Source organism: Macaca fascicularis, chromosome 17, assembly GCF_037993035.2.
Source record: "Macaca fascicularis isolate 582-1 chromosome 17, T2T-MFA8v1.1".
Lineage (NCBI taxonomy): Eukaryota > Metazoa > Chordata > Mammalia > Primates > Cercopithecidae > Macaca > Macaca fascicularis.
In genome coordinates, this window is record NC_088391.1 from 65,939,543 (window position 1) to 65,951,713 (window position 12,171).

The 12,171-nt window shown below is 38.4% G+C and overlaps 1 protein-coding gene across 8 annotated transcripts in view; it reads right to left on the reverse strand.

Annotated features, from left to right (window-relative positions):
- Positions 1-12,171, reverse strand: part of LOC102145599 (uncharacterized) — a 682,844-nt gene that overhangs the window by 420,406 nt on the left and 250,267 nt on the right. For all 8 annotated transcript variants that reach the window (XM_074021604.1, XM_074021603.1, XM_074021609.1 and 5 more), the window contains one exon: positions 5,083-5,156. In XM_074021604.1, coding sequence (XP_073877705.1) covers positions 5,083-5,156 — 74 coding nt within the window. The remainder of the gene's footprint in view (positions 1-5,082; positions 5,157-12,171) is intronic.

Sequence of the window (12,171 nt, forward strand, 5' to 3'; positions counted from 1 at the left end):
TTATTACAGTTTGGGTTATTAAATATAATACACTAGAGCCTTGCTATAACAACCAATCTTTGCCACCAGCCACATAATTTATTTATGTACCTAGAAATATTCCTGTAAAACATCTATGTACTATAGATGGATAGATAAATGGTAAGTGATAGCCGAAAGAAAAATAGTCTAGACCTCAGAGGAATCTAATAATTCAAACTTACTACAGACAGCCTGAAGATAGTTAACATATATAGTATTGATTATGTCAAGATTTAGAACTCCGGAAAAACCTCATAAAAAACAACATTTTGCTATCACAGGGGTTTGAGAGAGAGAGAGGCAATTAAAATGCAAGAAACACCGGTCTTGTTCATATGGAATTTTACAAATATTTCCAGGAATAATATCGTTGTCTCCTAAGAATAGACGGTTGGGTACAAATTTATCTTCTGAAAAACCAAAGAACGCCTTTGTCCATTAAAAAACAAAACAAAACAAAACAAAAAAGGTGTCCTCTGAGAGTAGTATGCTCAGGGCTTACCCCCTCTGGTGTTTATGTTATAGCCCAAATGCATTCTTATTGAAGAAGGTGTCAGCTGTCATGCCACGTGACAACTCTAACCGGAAGGGTGCTTTGGCATTTCTGTAGACAAACTGTTCCTACACAGAAAGACGGGATGTTACTGTGAAGCATGATGATTATAAATGGACACCACACATTCTATCAGTGTTTCCCTGCTTATTTCTCCTTACTCTGTTCTGTACCTAGGTGATCTCACTTTTTTCCAAATCTTCAAATATTGCCGTTCTGCTACAGCTTCCAAAGTTACAGCTTTATCCTTGATTCTCTCTTGAGCCCCCTAGAATTTCAAGTCTTCCAGAGAATACTCCATTTGGATGTCCTGATGGTGTGACAAATTAAATTTTTAGAAGGCATATTCCTCCTCCTCCTCCTTCCTGTACTCCATCCCCAGCTCCTCCATTAGGTAATTCATGTTCAGAAATGACTGCCTCATTGCTTTCAACGAATCAGCCTGGCTGCCCTGCAGACTTGTGTGTGCACGGAAGAAGTTGGTGGGATGGTCAGAATTGACTCAAGATATGAGATCTCACCCAACAGTTCTCAGATAGTTTTTCTTACAACCTCCTCTCTGCTTGAAAAGCCCTCTGTCCATGCCTCTATCACAGAACTTAGCTCATCGTTGTGTAACTAGTTGATTTATATCTCTCCATTTTCGGTATTTGAACACATCAAGGGTACAGAAAATGTAATGTAATCCAGATTTTTAGAGTATGTTTCTGAATAGGCTCCTCTTAATTCATTTGGAAAATAGTCATTAAGCATCTACTGTGTGCTGTATGCTGAAGATACAATTGCCCAGATGACAGAACTTTGTTCACCCTCAAGCAGCTAGGGACCACAGACCAGAAGGGCAAAATGCTGTTATAGTGTAAGTTCAGACACCATATATAAAAGCACATGCGAAACTTCCTGGTTTAATCACCAGGAAGACAATGAAAAACGAGGCAGGGACTAAGGAGAAACAAGCTAAGTGCTTAGAGCACAACATTTAAGGAGACATGAACTCTTAGAGTCATGCAAGTGTAGGGTGAGCACCTGAGATGAGCACATCCTTAAATCTTGTTTCCTAGGCACCTCATCCTAGCCCTGGCCCTGATGGAAAATTATAAATTGCCCATATATACTAAGAGTCATTTGTGAAACGATCCCAGTGAAGATTGGTAGAGCCTTAGAGACCACGATCCTCTCTAATGGGAAATTAAATATTTTATATGATGTAAACAGACTCTCTTTTATTAAAGGGAGCACTTGGGAGATTAAGTATAATTACTTTAGATAGGTTGGTAAGTAAAACTACCACAAATACAAGAATGATAAAAATTAGAGTAAAACATGCACTTACACAGTTTCAGTAAGGGTACACATTTGAAAGAGAGATGGCATAGAATAGTGGTTAGGGCAATGGCCTGGAGTGCTCTTTTACTAGCTACCTTTCTATTCCTTAGCAGTTTCCTCATGTGGAAAATGGCAATAATAACTCCCTATTTTATAGGATTGCTGCTAAGATCAATTAATTAAATTGTATAGGATTGTGGCAAAGAGTTAATCTATGTAAAGAGCTTAGAAAAGTGCCAGGCACACTGTGAACATCCAATGAATGTTAACTTGTCTTATTATTCTTTCATTCCTCTAACTCTTCTTAGTGTGTACTCCTATAGAGAACAATAGTTAGAATTTCAAAGACTCTTGATTTGCTATCTGAGAGCATCTTGAGGAATTAGGTGAGATATTTATACAACTGCCCTCAGGATATCCTGCAAAGACACCTTCAACTAGCAAGTTTCTCAGTTATCCTCTTCTCCTTTCCCAACCTTCTATTCTGGAGTTTCCTATCATAATGAATGACAATAAGATTTATTTTTTTTATTTACATTATCCAGTTTTAATCCTCTACTTTGCAAGTGGTATCTATGTATTATATGTGTGTGCATATGTGTGTATGTATGAGTGTGTTTAGCAATTTGCATCTCAATGAAAATGTAAACTCCCATGAGGTCACAGTCTTGTTCATGCTGTATTGACCACACTTGGTACAACTGCAGGCACTCAAATATTTTTAAACAAATGATCAAATGAGTTGATGAATTTTCAACTTCTCTCATTCCTTGACTCTTACTCTACATTAACTGATATAAATCCTGTCAATTCAATCTCCTGAATATCATTCACAATTTGTTCTGTCCACACCACCACCCCCTTATCTCAAGCCATCATCATCTTTCACCTGGATTACTAGAACAATATATTGCCTGTTCCCCTTTCTCAAGTCTCCCATTTCTCCAAAACCGTCTTCTTAGTGCAATCTGAGTTCTGTAGTGGTCTTACTAAAATGAAAATCAACCACATTCCTCCACTGCTTACAGCGTTTCAAAGCAATCCAAAAAGGTTGTGTGCTGTATTATTCCATTTGTATGATATTCTAAAAATAAATTACAAAACAAAAAAGAATGAGAACAGATTTAGTGGATGCCAGAGGACAGAGATGGGGATGGTGAAGTAGGTGCAACTGAAAGGGAACAACTTGAAAAGATTTCCTTCATGGTAATGAAATAGTTCTGCATCTTGATTGATCAGTGGTCCCATGGATATATACATGGAATCAAATTTCATAGAACTGCCAACACACACACACACACACACACACACACACACACACACAATTAGTGAATTTAAAAACAGGTCAAATAAAATCTATACTCTAGTTAACAGCATTGTATCAATGTCAGTTTCCTGGTTTTGATATTGTGCTATAGTTACATGAGATGTCAGCATTGGAGGAAGCTGGGTGAAAAGTTTATGGCCTCTGTGCACTATTTTTGCAACATCCTATAATTTTTTTAATTCCAAGGAAAAAAAACATTTCAAAGAATCGTCATTGCCCTAAAGGAAAAACAAATCCAACTGCATCATCATGATTCATAAGACTGAAGAGCCTGACCTCAGATTGCATCTCAAGTTTCACTGTTTGCCACTCAGGTGATTTGCCTGTAAGTGGGTCAGTGAATCCAAATTCATTTTTCTTGTTGTTTTATTCATTTAAAGCTCTAAAATAGTTTTAAATTAATATTTAAAACAAAAATAAATAATATGCCTTATATTCTTGGTGGTTGCATCATCAGTTAGCTGTCATTGCATAACAAACTACCCAAAACTCAGAATCTTAAAAGAATAGTCTTATATTATCACTCAGGTCATTGTGACACCTGGGCTCACTTATGCATCTATGGTCAGCTGTGGATCACTCTTTGCTAGGCAGCGTTCAGCTAGCTATAGGCGTTTCTAAAATGGCCTTAGCTGAAACAACTAAGCCCTTCCACACGGTGTCTAATCCTCCAGCAGACTATTCACACGGCTGTAGCAAGGTTCCAAGAGAAGAAGGAAGTGCTCGAAGCTAGAATGGTATGTGGTCGCTTTCACCAACTTCTTTGGCCAAAGTATGTTAAAAAGCCAATCTGTATTCAGGAGGTAGAAAAATGGAAGCCATCTCTTGCGAGGAACCACAAAATCACATTGCAAAAGATGTTGACACAGTGTGAAAACTTGGGGCAACAACTACTAAAATCCTCTAATATAAGCCATCAAAACGTGAATAATGTATTTCTCACTATAATACAAAATGCTAAGGTTTTGAATGAAATCACAAACATGTTTCTAAGCTGAATTCAATGTACTGAAAGACTGCATGATAATTGCCATCGTTTACACACAAATGATCTTCATCCTGCTAAGCTTCTGCACTTGGCAAGTCTTTAAAAATTCGGTACTTTCTTCCTTCAGCCCTCTTCTAGATTTAATTTCTTTTTTATTTCTTGTTCAGTTTCAGTCTTACTGAAGCAGCTTAGCATTCAACCTGCAGCCACCTACTCCCAGGGAGAGCCATTGTTTAATATTAATGTTCACCTAAAATGAAGCAACGCCCTGCCGCCTTCACAGCCATTCAAGGAGAAATTCTCACCCTCAGAGAGAGGTAGGTAAGGATGACGTAGCTGCCCTCATTTTGTCCTTAGGGTGCAGCAGACCGAAGAGGGAACTGCCAGATGGAGGTGGGAAATTTGATCCCACTGCCTGAGTCAATGTGAGCTGCAAAACTCTAATCATCTGAGTGGGCAGGAAGTCACCTAGGCAATTCAGCTGGTGGGCGCCCATGTGAAAGGGAGATAATTATCAATGTCACTTCTAAGACAGGAAGGTCCTATGGAAAGAAATAGATTCTACCAGCACGTTGCACGGAGCCTATTGAAGTGCAGACAGTGATTTGTAAAATGTTATGGGAGCAGTAGAGCAGGCTTAAATCAAATTCAGCGGCAGGCAATTAGTTGATAAAATAACTATTTTCCTGTGCTTTAGACTCTCTGAAGTAACATGACTTTAAATTTTGGATGACAAGTCATTTCTGTGTATTAAAATGAAAATGCTGAAAATGCTACTTTTCCCAAGTAGCATTTACTCTGTGAACTTTTTTGTATCAACGTTACAGGTAAGGAGAGAAAAAGAATGAAGTGTGCCTCCTAGCTTACCTGCCCGACACGATGTTCTGAGAAAGAAAACAATGTTCTCTCCCTAAAGATTCTCTTTCCAGGATCAACTTCAGCTGCAAATAAAGTAAAGAAAAACTGTGGGTTACATAAAGTCAAGTCTACTAGGACTAAAGTTTGTCTCTGTTCCCATCTATATTCTTTAGTGGTGATTTCTTTTTCATCTTGACTAAAGGTAGACCTGTGGCAACTAGCGCAGTTTTCATTATCTATACAATCCTCAAAGTTATCAACACTGCACGTGGAAATTTTATGTATGTGGAAAACAGAAGCCATATTTTATCTTGGTACCTAGATCTCTTTTGGCAGAGGAAGAATGTGCATTTTTTTCATATCTTAATAAGATTTCAATACTCAAATCTTGATAAAACCTCAACTACTACTCTTATACTTCCAAGTGTTAGTACACAGGTATTATACAAAATGCCAGGAACTCAGTAAATGGAGACATTACACAAATAAATGGATTTAGGATTATGGACTGCTTCTCAGTGTTTTGTTAGGCTCGACACATGACAGACACACTGGATTGTTCAGAGAAGGGCAGGATGTGATTTATGGGCCAGCCCATGTTCTGGCATATGGACATGTTGTTCCTGTTAAATGAGTCAGGTTAGAGACAAAAATCTCTTGTAAATATGCATGGGTGATGCAGCTCCTGATAAATAGTCCAAACTAGTTTATTAGCCTAAACTGCCTCAGATCCTGTTCGACTATTTATAGGGAGCTAGGGTAATACAATCACACAAAAACAACTCTACATATCATAGCAAATATCAGTAGTTTGTGATTTTCAAAGCATTTTTAATTAAGGTAGTAAATCTTTATAATAGCCTAGTGAGGTAGATGATGAGTTAATTGTAGGTACCTGAGGTTCAAAAGATTGAGGTTCCCCCCGCCAGACCGCTCAGTTTACAAATAAATGGTTAAGCTATGATCCCAAACTTGGTTTTCTTTCCAAATTTAGTTTTCTTTCTACTGTTATCATCCTGGTAAAATAAGAAAAACAAAAATCATCCCTTCCCTGCCCACCCACAACCCTCTGAGAAGTGACTGAAAATTTAAAATGGTATTAAAATTAAATGGAATTGAGTGGGATAAAAGGCAAAGTTAATTGTATCAGAAATGTTTGTCTAGTTATTTTTAATTGTCACTAACATCCTTTGAGGCAAGGAGGATAAGGAATATGTCCCACATGGCAAGTGAGGAAACAGTCCTGCTGGTGAAGCACTGTGACACTTTGGTGACTTCGAGGCCACTCTGCTCTTCTTGCCAATTCAGAACTAGGAGGCATCCTATCCTGCCTTTCACCATAGAGCAAACCCCAGAGAGTGCTGGGGTGAGTTTCTCTGGAAATGAGATACCAGGACTGGGTTGTGTAGGTTGTAATTCTGAAAGTGATATGTGCTGCCTAATAGAGCCAGCTTTCAACTCTCCACTTCTAAAAATACTTCTCCTAATACAGAAATTTCACTGAGGTCCAAACCTTCCATTCCACAATGAAAGAACCTGGAGCTAATGCCTCTCTGGAGTTCATTTACCCATTGAGATTGAGTTTCTGGCACTTTCTAGAGCTCTTTGGGTATAGGCATCTCTCCCATGTCTCACAGATTTGGGTGGAGATAAAGTGAAATAGTCAAGTGCCTGGCTTTATATACTAAGATTAGGTGCCCCGTAAGTGTTTACTCCTTCTCTTCCAATTCAATTCAACTGTTCCTTGCTACTCCTCTCTTGAAAATACTCTCTAGCCTGGGGCCCACTCACTGATATCTAAACTCTTCAGGAACATACCTCATAGCCTTTGCCCATGCTGGTCCATACATCTGCAATGTCCTTCTTTCTGCCCCTGCTTGGAAATGTAAGTCCTGTCTCTCACATTCTCTATGAAGTTTTTAGAAGCTTCTCTCATTATAAGCACAAACCCCCAGCCCCCAGCCTTCCTCCACTGGTCACATTCTGAGAGAGTGCATTGTGTTGGTTAATCACATATCTGCCTGTAAAGAAGTTCTGAGCTCAATAAGTGTTTATTGGATTAAATTTAGGGGAAGTCATCAAGTAGGCTAAGAGTCACCTGAGGAGAAAAAGACAAAAAAAAAAAAAAAGAAAAAAAGAAAAAAAAAGGAATGGTGGAAATAACAAAAAAAATTTTGATCTACTTAAACTATTGTCTTGAGCCATGCCTAAATGCATATTTAGACCCATTTTCATAAATTTCTATAACGTCCTTGTTTCCATGACAGAGTAAAATAACCACAGCACAGTAAGAAATATGGCTTCTGTTAAGTATGTGCACGTAAGTGCATTGACTAGGATGCTTAAAGTTATCTGGGTGGCCCAGGAAATACATTTTTATTTGATTTTGAGAAAAAATAATTTTAGGAGGGTCAATGTGTTTTATTTTGCTTTGTTTCATCTGTTGGATGTTTAGTTTTGCATTTGGTTTTTCTAGGCAAAGAATGGCAAACACAAATACTTCTTAGACCAACTATTCTGGATTATATTATCTCTGCTGTTCTCTAAGTACTGTCATAACTACTGGCTATCAGGGACACAGAATTGAGGCAAAGCTCCTGAAAAATAGTCCATCAGGATCTGAGGCAGCTTAGGGTAATGTTTAAATATATGGGCTTTGGAGCTCATACCATCCGGTTCAAAACTTGGCACAATATTTATAAAGTGTTTCACCTTGAGTCTCTTTATGCCTTGATTTTCTCATATGTAAAATGAGATGATAATGGTACCTAATTCACAAGCCCATTGTGAGGATTAAAAGAGTTATTACATGTAAAGCATACAAAACAATGTTTGGCATATAATAAGTACTGTATAATTATTCACTATTATTAGAAAAGTATAATGGTTTAAATCAGATGTCCTAGATAATGCAATACATATGGTAACAAAATCAGTCATCCATTGCTATGTAACAAACCACCCCACACTAATGACTTAAAACAATTATTTGTTTTATTTGTATGGTTCTGGAGCTGACTGGGCTTAGCTAGGTTGCTCTTGCTAAAGGTCTCCCATGTGCTTGCAGTCAGACACTGGATGATGCTGGAGTCATCTCAACGGTTTCCTCACTAACAGGTTATGCAGACAATCCATGTCAGCTAAGACTTCTGCTGGGGCTGAACACCTATGTGTGGCTTTTCCATGTGGCCTGAGCCACCTCATAATATGGTGGCCAGATTCCAAGGGCAAGCCTCCTGAGAGAGCCAGAGGAATGCCATCTTGCCTTTCATGATGTAGTCTCAGAAAGTCAGATGGTGTTACTTCCACCAGATTCTATTGATGATCCAGGCAGTCCCATCTTAAGGTGAGGTGGCATAGACTCCAGCTGTTAATAGGAGACGGCAAGGTCACATTGTAAGAAGACTGGGTGGGATGGAAAGTATTGCTTGGCCTTCTTTTGGAACTACAACCTGCCATAGTCAACTATGCACATAGTAAGCATTCATTAAGCACTACGGAATGGCAAAGACTACACAGTCTTTAGCAAGACTTTTTTACTGTAAGACAAAGAAAACAGCTCAAACTAGTTAAACAAACCGAAAAGAAATTTTTAGAAACTTTTCTGTATCTTCTCACAGAACCCTGGGGAAGTTAGGTCTCTTGAGGGCCAATTTCCAGGAACTGTATCTCACCACTGCCACAACTATCATTCTCATCCTAGCCACCATCATCTTTTACCTGGGTTGTTGCCATGTCCAAACAACTCTCCCCATTTCTTCCCTCTGGTCCCTACTGTTTATTCTCCACATGGCTACTTGGGATCCCTTCAACTTGTAAGTTGGATTTTATCACCCATTTGCTCCAAACCTTGCAGAATGCTCCCATCAAATTCAGACAAACCTCCAAAGACCTTACCTTGGCCCACAAGGCCCTCTATGATCTTTCCCTTGCCACCATCACCTGCCATGCTTGCCTTTGTATGCCCTACTCTCACCTCTCCCTTGAACATCCAAGCATGTCCCACCTTGGGGCTTTGCTGTTGCTGTTCACTCTGCCTGGATCACCTTTTTTTCCCTGATGTCAGCATGGGTCTCTGTTTTAGTCCATTCTCACACTGCTATAAAGAAATACCTGAGACTAATTTACAAAAAAAAAAAAAAGATGTTTAATTGGCTCATGGTTCTGTGACTGTACATGAAACATGATGCTGGCATCTGCTCAACTTTAGGCGAAGCCTCAGGAAAACTTACAACCATGGCTAAAGGCAAAGAGAGAGCCAGCACTTCACAGGCTGGTCCAGGAGGAAGTGAGAGAAGAGGAGAGGTGTTACACACTTTCCAACAACCAGATCTCGTGAGAACTCACTATCACAAGGACAGTACCAAGAGGGCTGGAGCTAAACCATTCATGAGAAATCTTCTCCCATAATCTAGTCATCTCCTACCAGATCCCATCTCCAGCCCTGGAGATTTCAATGCAACAAGAGATTTGGTAGGAACACAGATCCAAACCATATCAGTTCCCCACTTTATTCTTTCTGGACTTTATTCAGGTATCTCCTACCAGGGAGATTTTCTCTGACCAATCATTTCCAAAGTAGCATGTATCTCAACACCTCCTGGAAGACAGACTTGTTTTATAGCCCCAATAGTGACTTCCAAAAGGAAGGAATCTGACTGGCCCATCAGAGCTTGAGTGTCCATCACGGTCTATCCATTACATCTTGGTTGGGAGTGTTAGGGTTGTCACACAGTAAAAGGACAGAGCTGCTAAAACTAAGTCTTACACAGGGAACAGTTCTCAAGGACAAGGGGCATTGGGAACTGTGAAATTATGCCAGCAAGTCTAATGGAGTTAAGAAAGAGGCGATCGTAGCTCTGCTACTAACTTCTTGGGTGACCTTAGGCAAATTAAAAGTATGGAACTCAGCTTCTTTTCCTATCAAATGATGATAGTATTATCTGTTACAATTACTTGCAAGGAGATCACTAAAATGAAAAGATAAGTCAGGATAAGGTCTTAGATGTGCTTTAAAATATTTCAGTCCCAAACAAAAGATAGATGATGTAAGTGTGAAAAATCTGGATTACCTGGGTGATAGGTATATGCTGTTCATTATACTGTTTTCTGAACTTTTGTGTTTGTTCAAAAACTTGCATAATAAAAAATATGAACTACATCATAAAGATAAGGAATAAAGACCACAGTAATAAGTAGAATCTATATACTGATGGTCCCATGATTTAGCCTTTTTATTTGCTTTTGTTTATTGGGATTATATTATAGTTGTCGTCTTTTAATCTGTTTCTAAAATAATCCAAATTTGAAAATTACTTGCCACCATTATCATGAAAACAATAGTGCTTTTGAAATGTACATTCTGTGGGTTTTTTTTTTTTTTTGAAGATTTTAGTATGATTGGAAACTTCACAACATTCTTAAAATAACTTTAAGTAAAATCTTAAGGAATAGGGACACGATTTATGGGCATTTCCAAGGTAAAGGTCCAGGCCACATCTCAGGTCTCATTTCTACTTCATGTCACATTACTTTGGTGGCTGTCATGTCACCCATTCTATCATCAAGAGTGGCTCTGAAAAAAAAAATAAACAAATAACTCTTTTCATCACTCCTCCTCAAAACTAATATATCCAGACCTTTACATTCCAATGATTGCACTGCTGATCATCATAGGAAATATATAAGATGACAAACATAACCAAAATAAATTACAAACATTACAGTATCTTACTAATTCATGGTCCACAGACTAATTGCTGAGATGATTAATAAGATCTCCATTGAATTTCCACCCACAGCTTTCATGCCTGACAATGAAACTCACAAAACCTGCCTTTTCCTCTTCCTCTCGACTTCCAGGCCAAAGATTCTGCTCCCAGGAGACCTGGAAGAACCCAGTGCATTAGTCTTAATGTTTCTTTGCATCTCTCAAGACCTCTAGATCTACTCAGAGCAACTTCCCTGGGCTTTTGCCCTACAAAGCAACCCCTTTAAAGAATTTTCAAAACAGATTATATAATTATCAAAATCTGTCCTGGACACTTTACACATCTATCTAAACCACTTGATTCCGTCCAATTTAAGTACAGAAATTTCCATTTTAAAGTGCCTAAAAAGTGCTATTATTTTCAGTTTTAAACCAGTAAGTATTATCCAAATTTGAGAATTCAGGATATCATCAAGTATAAACATAAGAAAGCTTGCACATGAGTGATGTTCAACAAACTCTTGGAGAAGACAGGATTGGGGACAAGATTCTGCTATAGGATTTCCAGGGCTGACTAACAAGTCACCTCAAATAACTGGCTGTAAACAGTATGCCTTGTTGCTGGTCAATAGAAAGTACTTGTTGCACTGCAGAACACTGAAAATATACGACTTGTTCAATGACAATTCCTCAAAGGATAACATTGTTAAAAACCAGGATGTGGTCCCAAATCAGGTTTTACAGGCGTCCCCCTGGAGTTTTCATGAACCACGCTAACCCATTAAACCTTGGAAGTCAATAGGCCACTTGGATCTGGTTTAATTATATAGTAACAGATTGTAAAAGTAAGTGTTCTACTCCCAGCACTTTACCATTTATTGTAAATGAATTCCTCAGGGAGGGGGGAACAAAGACCTATAAATGGAATGGAAGTGGGGGATTTGTAAAATCATTTTATAGCTTGAGAGAAATACCAACTCCGATAATCCCTCCACATATTCAGTCACAGTTGACATGTATTGAAAAGCAAAGGGCAGAATTCTGTATCTTTTCACCTGAGTAAATCTACCTTTTTAGAATATGGAGAGTAATTACTGTAGCTCCTCTGATGATTTACAATCATCTGATGATTACAACAATAACTTGAATTTTGTTCAATTCTACTTTTTCTGTTTGCCACCACTGAAGTGAGGGTTCTCTGCCTTACCTGTGGTAGAAATGAATAATGTCAGTGGCTACTATAGAAATGCTGAGTGGTAGATTTTTAAATGGCATAAATTAATACTAAGCTTCTATTTGTTAATCTGATTTAGAAAACTCTCAAATCCAGAAGTGCTGTTTTTCCCTATTGTTTTACAAGTCTGTACCCAGGTGTTTGGAAGAGATCA